Below are 21050 nucleotides of genomic sequence, written 5' to 3'. Positions count from 1 at the left end.
GAGTCATGCGGCGATCTAGAACGCCAAGAGGACACCGATTCGGACAGTTCTCTATGTGCCTCTTTCCGAGAACTCGACGTGTGCGTTGAGTCTCGGTTGGACTTCATGTGCTCTGTGGAAGTGCTGTGGGTAGCGCTTGTGTCGCCGGGGGTCTTCCCCATAGCCGCCCTGCCGGACGACTTTCCGAGGTCGGGGACTTGCGCTTGGCTGTCTCTTGATGCAACGTTGCCCTCGCCGTCCGAAAGCACGGTGTCGCTGCCATCGCTGAAGGCGCCCTCCGCTGCCATGGCCTCCTGACGCCTGGCGTGGTGGGCCCAACGCAAAGTGTTTTCGGTTTAAACCTACTACACGCTCTGCAGTTCGCCTCGGGGTGGTCCCTCGGCAAGCAGAGATTGCACGTGGCGTGTCTGTCAACCCAAGGGTACTTGCGGTTGCACTTGGGGCAGAATTGGAAAGGGGTACCCTCCATACGCACCTTGTGGCAGTGGGCGAATAAGTGTAGGAATATATAAGAATGTACCTATATACAAAAGAGTGTAGAGTATGTCCACCCCCCACTCTCCCTACTTGCAGGGCCGAGGCCAGAGGCCTTCCGAGGCCCGTGCCGAGGCCAGAGGCCTTCCGAGGCCCAAATCCGTTGTGCAGCTCTCGACGGTCGATTTCTTCTCCGGGCCGGCGTCGAGTGTGGAAGTTCGGTGGCTCAACGTTGGGGTGGAGAATGGGGAAAATGACAATGCATTACTTACCGTAAAAGCATTTCTGATGGTTGTATCTGCTTAGATTCACATGCTGTGCATAGGTCCGACATCCAGTGGTCACTGCAGAGTATTGCATTTTGTTTTTCGTAGTCGAAAAGGGGACGTCGACAAGGCGTGTCTGTAACACTATCCCTATAGTGACGTGCGTTGTACCCACAATCCCTCACGCGTCGAGGTCCCTCTGTATTTTTCTGCCCGGAGGGAGCCTTCTAGACGTGAGTGAGTACAGAAAAGAGAGAAATATAGTAGAGGATGTCTATGTTCCTTCCATCCGAGCGGGGAGGAAGGGCGGGCGCATGTGAATCTAAGCAGATACAACCATCAGAAATGCTTTTACGGTAAGTAATGCATGGTCTTCTGATGTTTGTTAATCTGCTTAGAATCACATGCTGTGCATAGACTAGCGAGCAGTACCCGGAGTTGGCGGTGGGTTATGAGAAGGAACAGTAGAGAAAAGATGTCTTAATACTGCCTGTCCCACCTGGGAGTCAGATCTAGAGTGTGCATCTAGACAGTAGTGTTTTGTAAAGGTGTACACAGAACTCCAGGTAGCCGCTTTGCAGATGGACTCAAGGGGAACATTTGCAATGAATGCTATGGAAGCCCCAGTGCCTCGAGTGGAATGTGCTCTTGGCTTGAAGGGTAGTTCTCTCTTAGCAAGAGTGTAACAGAGAGCGATGCATTGTACAATCCATCTAGATATAGTGGACTTAGAGACTGCATCTCCTTCTCTTCCTGCTGCCACCGAGACAAAGAACTGATTAGTCTTTCTCAGTGATCTGGTTCTTTCCATGTAGAACATGACAGCTCTGCGTACATCTAGTGTATGCAGACTTTTTCTCCCAAGCTGGAAGGGTTTTGAAAGAACGTTGGTAGTTCTATAGATTGGTTTACATGAAATTTCGAGATGAATTTTGGTGCAAACCTTGGGTGTGTGCGAAGAACCCCCTTATCCTTGTGAACTGATACGAAGGGGTCTAGTACAGAAAGAGCCTGTAGTTCACTTACCCTCCTAATGGAGGTGATAGCTATTAGGAAAGCAGTCTTAAGAGTGAGGTATTTAAGAGTTGCCTTGTGCATGGGTTCGAAAGGAGTGCCCATGAGTCTAGAAAGTACCACGTTTAAGTCCCATCCGGGAGCTGGGTTAGCTATCGGGGGGTGTATTCTCTTTACTCCTTCCATAAAGGCCTTGATAACTGGTATCTTCCACCACGACACTTTAAGTTGGGAAGTGGTGTATGCAGAAAGTGCCGCTAGGTGGACTTTAATGGAATTAAACACTAGACCTGAATCCAGTAAATGGGTCAAGTACAGAATAATGTTAGTGGCAGAGCAGTCAACCGGGTTGATGTTCTTACTTCTACACCAGATGACAAATCTTTTCCACTTGCTAGAATAGCAGTGGCGAGTATTAGGTTTTGTGGCTTCCCTGAGGATGTCCATACATCTCTGAGGGAGATGTAAATGTCCAAATTCTATGATCTCAGGAGCCAGGCTGCTAAATTCATGGTCTGAGGGCATGGATGCAGTGTCCTGCCCTTGTCTTGTGACAGCATGTTGTACGGGCAGGGAAGTTTCATTGGGGGAGATAGGGACATCTCCATCAAGTGAGCGAACCATGGCTGCCGGGCCCACATTGGGGCTACTAGTATCATGGTAACCTGCTCTTGGTGCATCTTGTGCACCACTTTGTTGAGGAGGGGAGTCGGGGGAAAGGCGTAAACAAATTTCCCTGACCATTGAATCAACAGACCGTTCCCCTTGGACTGGTTCTGGGGGTACCTGGAAGCGTAACTTTGGCATTGTGAGTTCTCCAGGGTTGCGAACAGGTCTATTTCCGGGAAACCCCATTGCGTGAAGACGTCTAAAACGATGTTATCGTGTAATTGCCATTCGTACTCTTTGGGTAGGGGGAAGTCTCTGCTGAGTTTGTCTGCTAGCAGATTGAGTTCCCCTGGTACATGTTGTGATAGTAGGAACATGTTGTGTTTGAGAGCCCACTTCCATATATTCTGGGACAGCTTGGACAGTCCTGGAGAGTGAGTGCCCCCTTGCTTGTTGAGATAGTGCATGGCTGTGGTGCTGTCTGTGAGGACCATCACTGTCTTTCCTTGTAAGTGTTCCTGAAAGGTTTTCAGTGCTTTGAACACTGCTAATAGTTCCAGCAGGTTTATATGCGTGGATGCTAAGCTCGGAGTCCACACTCCGTGAGCAGTCTGATGGGATAGGTGAGCCCCCCATCCTGTAAGGGATGCGTCTGTGGTTAGAGTGGCTTCCACTGCGGGCGTGGCAAAAGTTTTCCCTAATAACAGGTTTTCCTTTGTCCACCACCGTAGCGAGAGAACCAAGGCCTGCGAGAGCACCACCAGATCGTCCCATTGTCCGCTGGCCTGACACCACTGGCTGTAGAGCCACTCTTGCATTGGGCGCATGCGCAGGCGCGCGTGAGGTACCAAATAAATACATGACGCCATCATCCCTAGCAAGCGCATTGCTTTGCGTACCGTCAACTCTCGACCTGCCACATATTGGGGGATCTGAAACAGCATGTTTTGGACCCTCTCGTTGGAGGGGAAGACGAGGCTGTCCTTTGTTCGAATTAGAGCCCCTAGGAATTGTTTGATTTGGCTGGGGTCTAAGCTGGACTTCTTTTCGTTGATGGAGAAGCCCAGTTGGGACAAAAGGTCTACGGTCCTTTGGGTATTGGAGAAGCATGTTTCGTAAGAATCCCCTGTTATGAGCCAGTCGTCGAGGTACGGGTAAACCAGGATGGATAATCTGAGCAGGTGGGCCGCTGCCACTGCCAGTACTTTCGTAAATACCCTTGGTGCAGATGCTATCCCGAAGGGTAGTACTCTGAACTGATAGTGTTTGTTCTCTATCTTGAACCTGAGGTATTTTCTGTGCGCTGGCAACATTAAAATATGAAAGTATGCATCTTTCATGTCTAGTGTTGTCATGTAATCCCCCTGTGATAACAGTGGGATTACTTCCTGCAAGGTCACCATACGAAACTTTTGGGGTTTGACAAAGTTGTTCGCTGGGCGCAGATCTAATACAGGGCGCATGGTTAAGTCCTTTTTGGGTACAAGGAAGTACACTGAATAAATACCTTCTGTTACCTGAGATAGGGGGACAGCCTCTATAGCTTCTTTTTTCAGTAGCTCTTCTACTTCTTGAAGAAGAATAGTGAGGTGTTCCGGTGTCATGCGTCGGTTCCTTGGGGGTCTGTATTTCGGGGAACCGTTGAATTCGATGCAGTATCCGTGGGCTATGGTGGATAATACCCAGCGGTCTGATGTTATTCCCTCCCATGCTGAAAGGAACGATGTTAGCCGGCCCCCGACCGGTGATGCATGGGAGGGGACCCGAATCTTTGGGTCATTTGTTGGTATTGGGCGTGGGGCCTTTTGGACTGGAGCCGCGCCCTCTTCCTTTGCCACGACGTTGGCCTCTTTGACTGAACTGGGTGCTTTGGTTAGAGGGCCAGTTGGTAGCAGAGTAAAATTGTTGTTGGCTTTGCTGCTGGCGTTGGCCACGAAAGGAGCGTCTATTGCCATAGCTGCGTCTGTTAGGTGGCCTAGAAATTTGGTCAAGAGTCTTGATGGTATCAAACTCCTCCTTCGCATGTTCTAGGGCCTCATCAACTGCTTTCCCAAACAGATGTGTTTGCTCTATGGGCTTATTTATTAGGGAAGCCTGGGTTTCTGGCTTAAATCCCGAATTGCGCAGCCAGACATGGCGTTTGAGAAGTATTCCCTGAACCAGGGAGCGGCCAGCTGTCTCTGCGGCATCTAAGGAGTTCTTTACGATGCCCTGGTTTACAAGAGTTCCCTCTGATATAGTAGCCAACAGGCGTGAACGCAGGGGTTCTAGTGCGTCCTCTGCTTCGCTGCGCAGCTTGCTCCACTGTGCATCTGCGTAGCTAGCTAGTAGGGAATTGTTATTCGCGATCCTGGTTGAGAAGGCGGCGGATGTCGTGATTCTCTTCCCAAGTGCATAGAGCTTCTTGCCCTCTTTGTCAGGTGGTGCCTCACTAGTAGATAGTGGTACCCCCGCTCTCTTTCTTGTGTTAGTCACTACCAGAGAGTCCGGAATAGAATGTCCCCTGATGTACAAAGGGTCAGAAGACGAAGGGCTGAAGAGCTTTTCTATCCGAGGGTTGACCCCTCCGACTAAGGACGGATTGGAAAGGGAAGGAGTTATTCTTCTCTTTATAGAAGCCAGGAGCGGAATGGACTGGCTGACCGGGGCTTTTTCTTTAATAACCTTTTCTACAAAGTCTATGTCCGGAAGGGTCTCCCCTGTGTCTATTTCAAAATGCGCTGCTGCCTTGCGCAATAGTGCATTAAGTGAAGGCTGGTCATCTATGGGGGAGGTGTTCCCAATAGGTGAGTCCTTGGGAGGAGAAGGATGAAAGACATCAGGGTCTGAGTGCACTGATGGGGATTGCCAAGGCTGCACTGATGGGGAGTGCCAGGGCTGTGAGGTAGCTGTATCTTCTTCAAAAGCTCCTGCGCTAGTGTAAGGGTCTTCCTCAAACCTCTCCTCCTCAAGTTCTTCCTCTCCACCTAAACACTCCTCATCTTCCTGGAGGTATTGCTCCTCTTCAGTGAGGTCATATGCATCTGTAGAAGGGGTAAACAGCCTAGGAATCTTGACCCTAGGGTCATCCTGGGTCCATTCTCTTGGTCTTTCGGGTGTGGGTGGGTTTTGGCTACCCAAAAACCTCTCCATCTTTTCCATACAAGAATGGAGTCTTTCCAGGGTCTCATGGGGAACCCCTGAATAGTCTAGAGGGGGGAAATCAGTGTTTTCACCTTCAAAACGCTTCGAACGCTCCCACAATGTCGACAAAAGGTTTCCGTTGCCCTCAGAAAAGCCCTCCGGTAGTTCAGAAGTGCCTTTAGATGGATGGGGCAGTTCCTGGCTACTCTTGTGCTTTTTCGGCGTTTCTATATCCTTGGGTGCGGTATTCGACGTCTGTTTCGTCGTCCGCTTACGTTTGTCCTCGGAAACGATTCTCGCCAGACTCTCGACGACGAGTTCGTCAGTCGAAGGTTCTGGAGTCGGCGTTGCCTGCGTTGCGCGTTGTTTTTCGACGGCCGCTCTATGGAGCGTTTCGTCAGATGTTTTTGGGGTAGCGCCCGTATTAGATAAAAGCCCAATCGCTGGTCGCGGCTGCGTTTGCGGGTGGGGCTTGAGACCCTTGCAGTCTGAGGTCGACGCCGGAGTGCCCTGCGTCCCCTTCGGCGCTGGTGGATCCTTCGTCCTGGACGAAGAAGAGCCGTGGGTTGTGTGCTTAGGCCTATGGGGTCTGTGTGCGTCCTTGTCGCCGGGGTGTTCATCCCCATAAGCAGGGCGTGAGCCGAGCCCGTCGGGGCCGGGGACGGACGTCGAGGAGCGCGAGCGCTCCTTCTGGGGGTTAATGACTTCCGTAACGGACGTCGAGTTATCACCCTCCTCGTCACTTTCTGTAACAGCGGCGGCGGGTGAGGAAACTGACTTCGACATCGCGTAGTCCGCCCACCTCTTAACTTTCCGTTCTTTAAGAGTTCTTGGTTTCAAGAGCTTACAGGCCGCGCAGCTGTCCTCTTTATGATCGAGGGGCAAGCAACGATTACAGAGCTTGTGTTTGTCCTTCCAAGTGTATTTGACCCTACAGCGTGGGCAAAACTTAAAAGGTGTCCTCTCCATAGCTGAGGCAATAAAAACTGGTGATAACAACCCCAAGGGAAAGATAGGGGAGAAAGAAAGACATTCTCGACGAGAAGGTAGAAGTTCGAAACCCCCACTCTCCCTACTGTATGTTGGCCGGCGAGGCCTGGCCACGTGTTCGGCAGCGCCGAAGGATCTCCTCCGTCTCTTCTCCTCCGTCGAAAACTTGTTCGGCGGAGAAACAGCTTCACAGCTAACGTCGAGGGGAGGGATCTTTAACAATAAGTATATATTAAGGACCGAGGTCCGTAGTAATTGTTTAGCAATGTCTCTCTAGGAGCTCCGCGTAAGGCGACCATAAGCTGGGCGGAAAAAAACAATCTGAGGGACATCGACGCGTGAGGGATTGTGGGTACAACGCACGTCACTATAGGGATAGTGTTACAGACACGCCTTGTCGACGTCCCCTTTTCGACTACGAAAAACAAAATGCAATACTCCGCAGTGACCACTGGATGTCGGACTTGCACAGCATGTGATTCTAAGCAGATTAACAAACATCAGAAATAACGATATTTTGCAAAAGTATGGCTAAGGCCAGGGAACTCTGCGAAATGCTTCTGACCGGTATGGCGGAAAAAAACAATCTGAGGGTCCTACACACGTGAGGGATCATGGGTACAGTGGACGTCACACTAGGGATAGTATTACTGGCACGCCCTGTGTCGACGCCCATTTTCGAGTTTTGAAAAACAAACTGTAATACTCTGCAGCTTCCACTAGATGTCGGCCTATGCACAGCATGTGATCTAAGCAGATTCCACAAGCCTCAGAAATTATGTTTCACCCACACAACTCCAGTGACATTTGTAGATCCACTTTGTCTTCATGAAAAGAAATGTCAGCCCAAGGAAGACCCTTCTTTTGGCTGTGAGCAAAACTTCACAAGGAGACCTCCAACTTCCAGTCTTGATGTCACATCTCCGATCTATAGACCAACCGCAATAGAAATGTCCTGCTAAAGGCATCGAAATTCAGTGTTCTCCAGACCTGCTGGCTCTGAAAGCATGGACTGCAAAGAAAAGTCATCCTTGGTTGGAGCACGGCTAATGTGTGTGCAAATGGGTGCACTTAATTCAAAGAGCAAGCTTCCAACACAAAGGAGAATGATAAAGGCACAGGCTGACCCAGGGAAAACAAATGGGCGGAAGGCAGGACCATTTGTCCCACATAAAGATTCCCAATTTATTTAAAAAGACTATTATCATTTAGGCCTTTTTCTCAGCCATCATTAGGCGGATGGATTTCATCCATTTACCATTTTATATGTAATTTCCAGGCAATTTTGGCGATATAAAATTCATCTTCCTGTGACTCTGGGAATCATAAGGACCAGTTAAACTAGGTTTCTGGCTGATCTGAACATGTTCCAAATGTGAGAGTTGGTGAGCGGGTGGAAATTGAAATTAGGGATATGCTTAATAACTTACATATTCATAACTGTTGTGCTTTTTATGGAAAAGGCAGAAAGGTGCTACATGATACAGATTTGGTGGTCGGCTTATCTAATTCCCCATGATCAGCGGAGACAGAAAGTATGTTTAGTCTGGCAGTTGTTAGTAAAATTAAGAAGTTGTGATACATAACTCGTTTTTGCCAAAAAGTTGAAAGGAGAACAAATGATGACGAATAATGGGAATGGCCATATGTGTCTCCAGACCACTAAACCAATCCCGACTTGGAGGCTAGGTTTAGGAGGAGAGGAGGGTAACTGTTCAGTCCTAGTGGCAATAATTATGGCAGGGTACCTCCCCTAGATTGTAGAACTGGTGGTGTCATTGCTGCTATATAAGGGGGACAGCACTAGGATAGAGAGACAGAGAAAAAGGAGAAAGACAGGAGGACAGAGAAAAGAGACAGACCATCAGGAATGCTGCTGAAACGTACCATCTGACAGCTGTAAGGAGACACCAGAGGTGATTGCTGAGAGTGCATCTGGGTGGAGCCGTCCATCTCTAGGAAGGCCTCAAAGCTGACTGGGTCCTATGGTGGAGAGGGGGGGCCATCTTTGAGAGTGGAGTGACCAGACCACTGCCCTATCTTTCCAGAGGGTCCTCATGCAGCTGGCTTTCCTGAACCTTAAACAGAGGCTTGTTATGTAAGTAGAACTGAGCCCTAGGAAACCAAACTGTGGGGAGTCTGCTTGCCTTGAATCCTTTCCCTTTATAGTGGGCGGGGGGAGGGCAAAACTGTAGATCCTTCTATGTAACCAAAAATATTAATGTCATTAATTCCCCATTTGGCAGGACATTACGGGGTGAATTTTGTTAGAATTCGAAATTAAAGCTCACTTCCCAGTGTGCGCTGAAAACTATAGCCTATAATTTAATTGGGTAATCCCTGTTGTCCAGCTTACCCCAATTTATTTAAAGAAGAGGGGTGTCTTTGTTCTTAAATTAGTCCAACCTTTTTATCCAGCTTCCCCAACACAGGCCTTGCAGTGGAGTGGGGTCTGAAATCCAAAATTCCCCAAAGCATTCCAATTTTTCTGTCTGACTTTCCAACCTAGACCAAAGCAAAAGGGGTAAGGGGGTGAGGGAGGTGGTGATGGGTCTGAAAAACAAAGCGATAAATCACCCTGTGTTTATTTTAAACCAAAAGTGTGGTCAAAATTATAATTAACATATGTATTTTCACCAATCTTGTAATCCTACTGCTACCCTTTTAAGCCTGCAGGAAAACCAAAATTGCACAACATTACATAAGTGCCTTTGTTATTGATCAGTGTAATTATTTTGTGCAGTGAAACTTGCAGAAAGTAAGAATTATGTCTGTGTTCTTTTTAACTCACTTTTTGTGATTTATTTATGCCAAGAGAAGTTGATTGTGTTGTGCCACTGATAAGGTGGTGTTTTGACCTTTTCGTGCTAATTTCTATTACTGTTAATTTAAATAAATACCAATATATTTCCCGTACAACGGCCCGATTCTTGGCTCATTGTTAGCTCAGGGGGAGGGATCCAAGGGGCATGATATGTGTCTGAGATAGGGCTAAAAAAAAAAAAAAGAATCTGTTAAACAGTTTGTTGCATAACCACTTAAGTGGGGAGGGAAGGAACTCCCCGTGTTGAGGGTGGCTTCTCAATAAATCGTTACAGGACAAGTTCAACAGTAATATATTATGGGCTTTTGATGGCCACAGATACTTTATTACAATTAGCAGAGAACCTGGCGAGAAGCTGGCAGGAGCTGACACAGAGTCAGAACAATGGATTATATCTTGCTTTTAAGGGAACCGGGAACTCCCACAGGAAACACAAGCTAACCAGCAGTCTCACTGGCTCCCAGGCCATATTCCGAAAAAGGCACTACATTCTAGAAGCTACTTTGCACAGTAGCACTCCCGAGATCGCAGTAGTAGCCAGGAGCTTCAAATCATTGCAAATAACAGATGTTACTATTCCCCCAAATAAACACCACTCATTGCATCACCTGCTTAAGAATCGCAGGCAGAGACTGCTGCCATAGAACTCAAATCAGTAGGTTGCACCAAAATCTCTGGAGATTTACATGTGTATCTGAGTCCATGGATTGAACCCACTGCAAAATAATTGCAACATAGGAACACAAAATCCCACTAAAGCATTAACGTGGACAAAACAGTTGCACACATTTTCTTTTTACCTAACATGACTATTTCCGTCACACTCCTCTGCCAAAAATGGTTCTATGTGACTAGACCACATTATAAAGGTCTCAAGAGAAAAAGCCCGATTTAAAATTCCCGACTTTCTTTTGATCGTAAAAACAGCATTGTAAAGGTCTTTTTCTCTCGAGACCTTTTTTTTTTCTTTTTATATTGTGGGACTTTCACCCTCCCTAGAGCACCCAAATGTTCCAACCCCACCACCCACCCCCACCCCACCCTCTCCCATGGAATTTCAGCCTCATCCTCTTCCCCTAACCTCTTCCCCCACCCAAACCAAAACACATACATACACACAACACATGCACACACACACTTACCCGTTCTCACCGTCCTGCGCAGGGCCCGATGTGCCTGTCAACCCCTGCGCAGACTCGTGTGCGGCATGGGCGTGACAGTTTCATTTAGAAAGAACGCTCTGTGCGGTCACAGAGCGGTCTTTCTAAATCAGCCTTTAAGTGAAAAGATCTTTATAAAAATCTCTTTTCCCTTAGAACAGTCTGAAATGTGTCATTTCTAGTGTATGCCATTTTATATTTGTGTACACATTATTATACAAGGATGTGAAGAGCAGGGTCTGATTACCGTAAGATTTCAAGACTTGGATGTCCCCAACAAAGAACACAAAGCCCTTGATAAGATCATCTGCAGATGCCGAGATCTGGGGCTAATTGAACAGCCGGCACTCTTACTAGCGCTCTGCACTGAACATAACATTCTGGGTCTGGGTGGGATTGCACAGCCGGCATTCTTACCAGTACTCTGCACTGAACATACGCATCCTGGAAATGGTGGACCCTTCCCAGGCTCCAAACATGAATATTCTAGCAAATGCGCGCGCACACACACACACACATTTCCGCTGCTTAGAAAACTGTTCCATTAAAGAACAGAACTGCCGTTTTAGTCCGTATAAATTCTGGATGAGCACTGCCAGACCAAGGGTCACTTGAAAAGGATACAAGTTCTGGTAGAGTGGAATCAGTGACTTCAGCGCTCGGCTGGCATTGATTGCTGTGGCTCGAACCAAGCCCGGGAGGATCCTCTCATTCACAATCGCGCCATCGAAGAGTGGTCCAAAGAAGGGGACCTGTGGCAAGAGAAGAAAAGAAACAATGCAGTTGGTGTCCTGCGTGCCCCCTGCACCTCCACTGAGGCCTATGAATCCATACATGCCCCACATCAAGAAGAGCGCACTGCACGCGATGGCCATCCGTTGAAACATGCATGCTGTGGGGTGAAGAGACAGCCCCAGAGTGACAGAGAATGAGAGGCCATCCACTGAAAGATAAAAGCCAGTACAAAACAGTGACGTTCGATATAAGGCCTAGTGAAATGGAAAGGAATGGGCCTAGTCAACTCCACTAAAGTGGACAGGTGTGCAAGTGAAGGGGAATCTACCTGAAGCTGAAAACTGATGGATATGCCCAATGAATGGGAAGCAACATGGGGGTTGAGAGGCTGACTCTAAACTGGGAAAAGGAACTTTGACTGATGTAAACCTGCAGCAGTGCACGTGGGAAGAAAATATACATTTGAAACACTGCATATTTAGAAGCTAAAAAGGAGGAATGATGCCTGACATTTAAGAAATAAAGTCAAGCGGCAGATTGCGTTTATCAGGAATAAAGAGACTTAACTTTCGTCATAAAATGACAGCCTGTAAAGAGAAGAACAAGTTACTTACCAACTGTAACGTTCTTTCGACTGGATGTTCCTCCCACGTATTCCTCATCTTGTGATAATTCGTTTCGCCAGCTTCGCTGCATCGGAATTTTTTTTTCCGGCAGAGGGCGCTGTGCTCGAGGTCGTGGCGTCGAATGTCCCTCGACGGGCTCCGTACCGTGTCGACGTCACCGCTGGTATAAATGGCTTGAGCCACGCCCGTTGGCTTCAGTTCTGTTTTTTCGAGGAAATACTCGTGGAACATATAGGCGTATGCTGTGACTGATAGGCCCATCGTGAGAGGAAATTGCAAGAAAGTATAAACTATACTGCGGGGTAGGTTGGGAGGGTCAACGACGAATACGTGGGAGGAACATCCAGTCGAAAGAACGTTACAGTTGGTAAGTAACTTGTTCTTCGAATGGATTGTGTCCTCCCACGTATTCCTCATCTTGTGATGGACTCCGATAGCAGTGATCAATCTGAAGGCGGGAGTACTAGTTTTTGTTTTCATGTACAGAGTGAAGTACTGGCTTGGCAAATAAAGCCTCATTTGAGGATACGGTATCCAAACAGTAATGTTTGGTAAAAGTATGTATTGATGCCCTTGTTGCAACTGAGCAGATATCTTTTGCCGGGACTCCCCTCGTCAAAGCCGCAGAAGTGGCTATTCCCCCTTGTGGAGTGAGCACGTAGCCCATCCGGTGGGTCTTTCCCCGCTAGTCTGTAGCATTCCAATATAGCAAGAATAATCCAGCGGGATATGGTTTGTTTGGTCACCGATAAACCCAATTTACGACCTGTTTATCCCACAAAAAGCTGGTCGTCTTGGCGTAATTTTGTCAATCTTGAAATGTAAAAGCTGAGGGCCCTTTTAGGGTCCAGCCTATGTAATCTCTCCTCTTCTTTTCCCAAATGAGGAGGAGGATAAAATGTTGGTAAAACAATTTTCTGCGACAAATGGAAGTCGGAAACTACTTTCGGTAAGAAAGATGGTTTAACTTTCAGAATTACTTTGTCCTTATAAAACGTGGTATATGGAGGTTTACATGAGAGAGCCTGTAGTTCACTAACCTTGCGGGCTGATGTTAATGCCACAAGAAGGGCAGTTTTTAAAGTCAGAACCCTCAATGGGCATGAGTGCAGAGGCTCAAATGGTATACATGTCAAGAATTTAAGAACTAGATTCAAATCCCAAGTAGGAACATGGAATGGTATTGGTGGATATACATTTGTAAATCCTTTCAGGAATTGTATTATTAATGGTATTTTAAAATAAGAAACCTCTTCCGAGGTACGCTTAAAAATGGAAAGCGCAGCCAGGTATCCTTTGATTGTTCCTATCTGGAGCCCCAGATTGGCTAGATGTAACAGAAAAGACAGCACCACTGGTGTGCCACATTGAAAAGGGTACACATCTCTATCTTTGCACCTGTTACTGAATTTATTCCAACGGCACCGGTACAAGGATTTTGTTGCTGGCCTTCTGACCGAAAGCAAAATCTCCATAACGTCATCCGGAAGATCCCAATCCTTATTTCTCAACCTCTCAGAAACCATGCATGAAGGTTGAGCGTGTTGACCTCTGGATGGAGAACCCGACCTTCCTCTTGCAAGAGAAGATCCTCTCTTTGTGGAAGACGTACTGGAGGGCAGATGGACATGTCCAGAAGGTCCGGGTACCACATTCTCCTGGCCCAATCCGGGTCAATTAAGATCATGGTTTTCCTGAACTTTCTCAACCACCTGATTACTTGAGGAATCACGGGGACTGGAGGAAACATGTACAGCATGGGAACATCCCAATCCACTACGAACGCGTCTCCCAGAGCTCCTCTCGGACTCGGAGGAAATTCCCTTGAGCAGTACTGATTGCACTTTCGGTTCACCGAGGTTGCGAACAGATCCACGTGAGGGGTTCCCCAAAGGGCGAAGACCTCCAGAAGGACTTCCTGAGCTAACTCCCGCTCGTGGGAAACTGTGCTCTGCCTGCTCAGAGCGTCCGCCGCCGCGTTCTGTTCTCCGGCTAGGTGAACTGCTGATAGAGCGATTCCTTCTCATATTGCCCAGAGCTGCATTGCCTCTCTGCAAAGAGGTAGTGATCCTACGCCTCCTCTTTTGTTGAGGTAGTACATGGCCACTGTATTGTTCGTCATTATCAGTACATTCTTTCCCTGTACGGAGGGCAGGAAGGCCTTCAGAGCCAGCCTGATTGCCCTCAGCTCCAAAAGGATGTGTAGTTTGGACTCCGATGGAGACCAACGTCCGCTGATTGTCAGATCGTTGGTGTGCGCTCCCCACCCCGTGAGTGAGGCGTCCGTCACTACTGTTATCTCTGGCCATGGTTGTCAAAAGGATTCTCCCTTGAGAATGTTGTCTTTGCAAGCCCACCATGATAGATCCTGAGCAACTGCGCCTGGGACTTGCAGAAGATCTGACATATTCCCCGAGATCTGGGACCACTGAGTTCTGAGGACCCATTGGAGAGATCTCATTCTCAATCTGGCACCAGAAAAATGCAGGATGCCATGAGGCCAAGCAACCTCAGGAAATCGAAGGCCGGAAGGTGCTGGGCTTTTTGGAATTTTGTTACCATTTGCTGGATGTGGAGAGCTCTCACTTCGGGCGGCGAGGCTTTGCCCGAGGAAGTGTCCAAGACTGCTCCGATAAACTGGAGTTTATGTGATGGTATCATGTGGGACTTCTAGAAATTGAGGGAGAAGCCCAGGTTGCGGAGGAAGTGGCAGGTGATCGACGGGTGTTCCTGAGCTTGTTCTGGGGAACGGCCCTTATTAGCCAGTCGTCCAGATAGGAGTAGACGTGAATCCCCCCTCTCCTGAGACTCGCTGCCACCACTGCCATCAACTTGGTGAAAACCCTCTGAGCGGAGGTCAGCCCGAAAGGCAGAACTCGAAACTGAAAGTGAGAACCGCCAACTGAGAACCTCAGGTATTTTCTGTGCTTGGGATCGATCGGCACATGAAAATAAGCATACTGAAGGTCCAATGATACCAACCAGTCTTGAAGCTGGAGAGCCTGAAGGATCTGAGAAAGGGTTACCATCTTGAACTTGTCCTTCCTGAGGAATTTGTTTAATTTTCTCAAGTCCAAGATGGGTCTCAATCCTCTGTCCTTTTTGGAGATGAGAAAGTAGGGGGAGTACCAGCCTTTGTTCCTCTCCGCTACAGGTACATGTTCTATTGCACCTTCATCTAGCAGGGTTATAACTTCCTGCCAAAGGAGCGGGTCTGGAATCTTGGTCGAACTGGCTCCCGGTGGATGATCGTGAGGTCTTTTTAGGAAAGGAAGGCAGTAACCATGAGCTACTGTTTCCAGTGCCCAAGCATCTGAAGTAATGCCCCGCCATTCTTTCAGATGCTGAGAGATCCTGCCTCCCAGTGGTGTTTTGTAAGATAAGACCTCAGAGAGATTTGGAGGCGGCTGAGGGCATAGATGCCGTTCCTGAAGTTGGCTTTGTCGTCTTTCCTCGTCCACCAGGAGTGACATTTCTTCTGCCCCTTTGAAAGGCCCGTCCTCTTCCTCTAACAGAGGAGTAGTATCGAAAAGGACGACCCCTCCAGGAAGATGTGCCCGAATAGGGTCTCTGGGGCTGTCGCATAGAGGCACTAAGGGACTTTACTGCCGCTTTCGAGGTCTGTAGTTTTTCTAGGCTCTCATCAGCCTTACTACCAAACAGCCTCGAGCCAACAAAGGGCATGTTGAGGAGCCTGTTCTGCACATCCGGTGCAAACCCCGACTTCCTCAACCACGCAAACCTGCGTAGTACCGTGCTTGAAGCCATGGATCTACTGATACTATCAGCAGTATCCAGTCCAGACTGGAGACATTCCCCCACTGCCTCCTTACCGTCATTGACTATACTCTTTGTGCTGAACTTTGGGGTCGAGAGCAGCTCGCCGGGCAGCCCAGTTGCAGGATAGAAATCCTACCGGTCCATCTGGGCCTCAAGTGAGGAATTGTGTTTTTATTGTTTGTTTGTATTGCGCTCCGAGCGCATGGTTGTGTTTCTCCCTCCCCCCTCCCCTTGCAGCCTCCTCATGGTGCCCTCCTCCAGCCCACCTCCCTGCCTGCCCCCCACCCCTCCGATTGGCTCCATCAGGTGTCCCTCTGGACTACCCGACGGCTGCTCTCCCCGCTCGCCTCTTTGTGCTGAACTTTGGGGTTGAGAGCAGCTCGCCAGGCAGCCCAGTTGCAGGATAGAAATCCTGCCGGTCCATCTGCTCTCCGAGCGCGTGGTTGTGTTTCTCCCTCCCCCCCCCTCCCCTTGCAGCCTCTTCCTGGTGCCCTCCTCCAGCCCGCCTCCCTGCCCGACCACCCCCCCATATACCGACCCTCCTGGGCAGCCCCCACGGCTAAGGGCCCCTCAGGCAAAGGGCGGCTCCTACGGCTGCGGCTCCCACTGTGTCTGCAGGTGTCCGCAGGGGATGCTTGGCGCCAGTCCATCTTGTTAGCTCCACCTGCTCCCTCGGCCCGCCGCACCTACACCTGTTCATTTCATTCGCATGGTGCCTTCACTTCACTGTGCCCTGCTAATTGTGGTAAACTAGGGTTTTTTCTCCCCTCGCAGGATTTTCAAACTTAGGTGACCTCTCCACTGGGTACCTGATATGCATTACTGTGTTCACTGTGCTCTGAATTTGTGGCAAAACTAGGGTTTTTCTCCCCTCGCAGGATTTTCAAACTTAGGTGACCTCTCCACTGGGTACCTGATCTGCATTACTGTGTTCACTGTGCTCTGAATTTGTGGTAAACTAGGGTATTTCTCCCCTCGCAGGATTTTCAAACTTAGGTTGCCTCTCCACTGGGTACCTGATATGCATTACTGTGTTCACTGTGCTCTGAATCTGTGGTAAACTAGGGCTTGCCGCTCTCTTCCTGTCTGCTTGTGATTGTCCTGTCTTCTCCCCCCACTCCCTCCTATCCCATGGTGCTCTCTATCTCACCTATCTTTTCTAACTTGACTATCCTGCTCTCCTCACTAAATCTGGTAGGAAAAAGTTTAAAAAAGGACATCCTGGTCTCCAACCCAGGCCTCCCTATCGCCAACACCTACACCAGTGCCTCCTCTAAGGAAACTCTCACTGACATCCTCTTTTTCATGCCTTCACCCGACCTATGGACCCTTCATATGGTCTCTGTGCTCTCTCCTTTCTCCTCTTCTCCCATTAATGGTGGCACCCATTGGGATGTCCTCTTGGCCTCCTTCCACTCCTCTAAGACCATCATTAATGTCTATGCTAATGGGACCGTCTTGGTCCAAGGCCCTCAGGCCAACCTTCACCTCTTTGATAGACGCTTCCCGCGCCTCATCAACTTCCTTTCCTCTCCTGCTGTCCCCCCTCCTCTGTCCTCGGCTACCTTACCTCTACCCTCCCTCCCTGCCCCCTCCCATGCTCCTTCTTCACCTCCGCAGGGCGTACCTCTGATCTGTACCCCTCCCCGGAAGTCCTTCAAAGATGGCAACCATTCTCCACATTGCCACTCTTAACTCTCGCTCTGCCGTCAAACATTCCTCTGATATATGCCGCCTTCTTGAGGAACTCGACCTTGACGTACTCGTTCTCACTGAGACATGGCTCACGGCCAGCTCTGTCACCAGCTTTGACACACTCCTACCTGACGGTTACAAGATCCTCTCCGTGCCCAGGCCCAACCGTGCTGGGGGGGGTGTGGCCCTCATCTTCCCTGAGTGGATTCCTGCCACTGTTACTCCCACGCAGACCTACTCCTCTTTTGAATGTCTTGTCTGCCGACTCTCTCTCTCTCCTAGCCATTCCCTTACCGTGGCTACTATCTATCGGCCACCTGGTCAAATTTACTCCTTCCTCTCTGAGTGGGTAGACCTCTCCTCCTCACTCCTGTCCTCAACCACTCAACTCCTCTTTCCTGGAGACTTCAACATCCACCTGGATGCCTCCTGTCCCCCATCTGGACTCTTTCGCAACCTCTGCGACTCTCTCTCACTCTCTATTCTCCCGTCTGGGCAGACTCATTCTGCAGGGCACACTCTTGATGCCCTGATCTCTTCTGACCTTCCCCTCTCTGTCCCTCTCTCCACTCCTCTCTCCTGGAGTGATCACTTTCTCCTCTCCTCCCACCTCACCCTCCCTACCCCACAGGCAAAGCCACCCTCATCACTGCCATCTTCCTTCTCGGTCATCCGACCCATGAAGCGAGTGTCAGTTGAGGCTTTCGCTGCCACCTTCTCGCCCCCTCCGCCCCCTTCGGGTGACTCCAACCCTGACACAGCCCTCTCCACTCTCTACTCTGCTATATCTGATACTCTTGATATCCTTACCCCTGTCATGAGAATCTGCCTGAAGCCCAAAGCCAAATGTAACTCCTAGTATGACTCAGATCTCGTCACCCTTAAACGCAAGTGCAGGGTGGCAGAGAGGAAATGGCGTGCTTCATGTTCATCCTCTGACAAACTGGCCTGTCACCTGCTCCAAAGGCAATACCGGCTCTCCGTTCTCACCAAGAAGAGAGCCCTTATCCAAGCCCGCATCACTGCGGCATCTAACAATTCGGCCGAACTCTTTAAAATCTGCAAGGAGCTGGCCAACCCTGCTGCAGTCTCTACCTCTCCTGTCCTCTCCCAGACCCTCTGCACGGCACTGGCCTCTCACTTCATTTCAAAACTCAGGACATCCTGTCCTCACTCTCCTCCTATCACCTCCCCCCGTCTATTCCCTGCCCTTCCTCTGGCCCTTCTGCAGCCACCCCTCCTCTCTCCTCCTCTGCCTTTCCCCTTTTTACTGCTGATGAGGTTTCGAGACAAGTCCGATCTATGAAAGTCTCGTCAAAACGGGTCCACCCCTGTTCCTCCAAAACTATCAGGGACCACATTGACTCCTTGGCTCCTGCCCTTGCTGACTTCTGCAATCACTCCTTCGCCTCTGGAGTCTTCCCATCCCCCCTCAAGCACTCCATTGTGCACCCGCTTCTTAAAGGGGTAGTCCAGCTAAACATTTTATTTAAAAAATACATAGGCAACATTAAAAAAAAAAAATACTAGCACCGGAGACCCAAAGTGAAAGCCAAGGCAAGCAGAAACACAACGCGGTTGTGTTTCTGCCTAAATCTGCTTTCCCATTTGGGGCTCTCGGGCTCCCGGGGAGCCCGAGAGCCCCAAATGGGAAAGCAGATTTAGGCAGAAACACTGCAGCATTTAGCATTTCCCATTTGGGGCTCTCGGGCCCCCCGTCGAGAGCCCCAAATGGGAAATCAGATTTAGGCAGAAACACTGCAGCATTTAGCATTTCCCATTTGGGGCTCTCGGGCCCCCCGTGGGGAGCCCGAGAGCCCCAAATGGGAAATCAGCTGTAGGCAGAAACACTGCGGCATGTAAACACAACCGCATTGTGTTTCTGCCTGCCTTGGCTTTCACTTTGGGTCTCCGGTGCTCCCCTGGGGGAGCACCGGAGACCCTAAGTGATAGCCACAGCAGGCAGAAACAGAACGCTTTTGTGTTTGAAAACGCTGCGGTTTTTCTTTCCGAGTTTCTCAGGCTCCTCCAAACACAATAACATTGTATTTAAAGCAGTTTTATTTCTAAGTTTTCCAGGCTCCTTCAGCCTGGAAAAAACGCAGCTAGTGCTTATTTTTTTTTTTAAATAAATGACATTTACCGAGATTCAGCTACAGCTTTCCTGCTCTGGTCTCCGGTCCCCATCCTCCGCGTACAGCACCAATGAAGGAAAAGCCACCCAGCGGTAGCTTTTGTTTACTACAGCTGGCTGGCTTTTCCTTCATTAGTGCCGCAAAAGCCAGCACAGGCGGGCATCCATTTCACAAAATGGATGCGCCCATGTGCTTGCTTTTGCGAATCTTGAGCTTGAATAGCTCAAAATTTTACATAGGAAGTTTAAAAAAAAAAAAGTGCTAGTATTTTTTTTAATGTTGCCTATCTATTTTTCAAATACATTTTTTAGCTGGACTACCCCTTTAGGAAACCCTCTTCTGACCCTTCCTGCCCAGCTAACTATCGCCCAATCTCTATCACTCCCTTCCTGGGCAAGCTCATGGAGAAACTGGCCATCTCCCAGCTAAATCTCCATGCTGAATCTGTTGGTAGCCTTCATGACCATCAGACTGGCTTCAGAGCTGCCAGAAGCACGGAAACTGCTCTCCTGAACATCTGTGAGGACCTGCTCTCGAACCTTGACTCTAACATTCCATGTGTTCTCATTTTGCTTGATCTCTCTTCTGCCTTTGATACTGTCAACCATACCATCCTGCTCAACCGTCTCCGAGATAACCTGGGTATCACTGGTCAGGCTCTGGCGTGGCTGACCTCTTTCCTCTCAAATCGACCCTCCCAGGTCCAACTGGGGTCTTTCCTCTCTGACATCTTTTTCTCTACCTGTGGTGTCGCCCAGGGTTCTAACCTCTCTCCCTGGCTGTTCAACCAGTATCTGGCACTTCTCGCCCAACGCATCGCCGCTCTCTGCCCCAACTTTCAGTGCTATGCGGATGATACCCAGCTTATTTTCAGGCTATCCTCGGCCTTCTCTTCTCTTTCCCTCATCTCTGACTGTGTTTCTGCTATCCAGGAATGGTGTGCCGCCAACAACCTCTGCCTTAACGCCAGTAAGACTGAGATTCTACTCATCGGCACACCCACTCCCTTCTTCCCTGCAGCTCTCTGGCCGGCCCCTCTTGGCCCTCTTCCTGTTCCTACCTGCAAGACAAAAAACCTTGGGGTCATCTTCGACTCCACACTCTCCTTCTCTCCTCACATATCCGACGTCTCTAAGAAGTCACACTAGCAACTACACCTCCTCAGAGGTATCCTTCCTTTCCTCTCCTTCCCCCAGAAGCTCACTGTCTCTAGAGCCCTGGTTCTCTCGAAGCTGGACTACTGTAACAGCCTCTACCTAAATCTGCCCGCCTCTACTCTCCGCCCTTTGAAACTCATCCAGAACAGGACTGCGAGACCTGTCCTTGGCCTCAAGCCCAGGGACCGTATCTCTCCAGGACTGAAATCACTACACTGGCTCCCAGTGACTGCGAGGATCAAGTTCCAAACCCTTTGCATTGTCCACCAGGCTGTCTGGGGCCTTGGGCCAAAATACCTTCAACTCTCTCTTCCTAAATATCTTCCTTCTCGTGCTCTTCGCTCATCCGCCTCCAACTCCCTCAGGGTCAGCTGCCTCTCCAAACAAGTTGGCGGCAGATCTCTCCGCTGCAGGGGCCTCCCTCTGGAACAGCCTTCTGCCTCCCTGAAACTTGAGGAGAAC

The 21050-nt window shown here is 49.3% G+C and overlaps 1 protein-coding gene across 8 annotated transcripts in view; it reads right to left on the bottom strand.

The window, feature by feature from the left end:
- RALGAPA1 (Ral GTPase activating protein catalytic subunit alpha 1) overlaps window positions 1–21050 on the bottom strand; it is a 1128412-nt gene that overhangs the window by 218997 nt on the left and 888365 nt on the right. For all 8 annotated transcript variants that reach the window (XM_069638431.1, XM_069638437.1, XM_069638433.1 and 5 more), the window contains one exon: window positions 11085–11212. In XM_069638431.1, the coding sequence (XP_069494532.1) occupies window positions 11085–11212 (128 nt within the window). The remainder of the gene's footprint in view (window positions 1–11084; window positions 11213–21050) is intronic.

Source organism: Ambystoma mexicanum, chromosome 14 (genome assembly GCF_040938575.1).
Source record: "Ambystoma mexicanum isolate Mex_15411 chromosome 14, UKY_AmexF1_1, whole genome shotgun sequence".
Classification (NCBI taxonomy): Eukaryota; Metazoa; Chordata; class Amphibia; order Caudata; family Ambystomatidae; genus Ambystoma; species Ambystoma mexicanum.
Note: the sequence above shows the minus strand (reverse complement) of the source record. Positions and strands in the feature narration are given on the sequence as shown.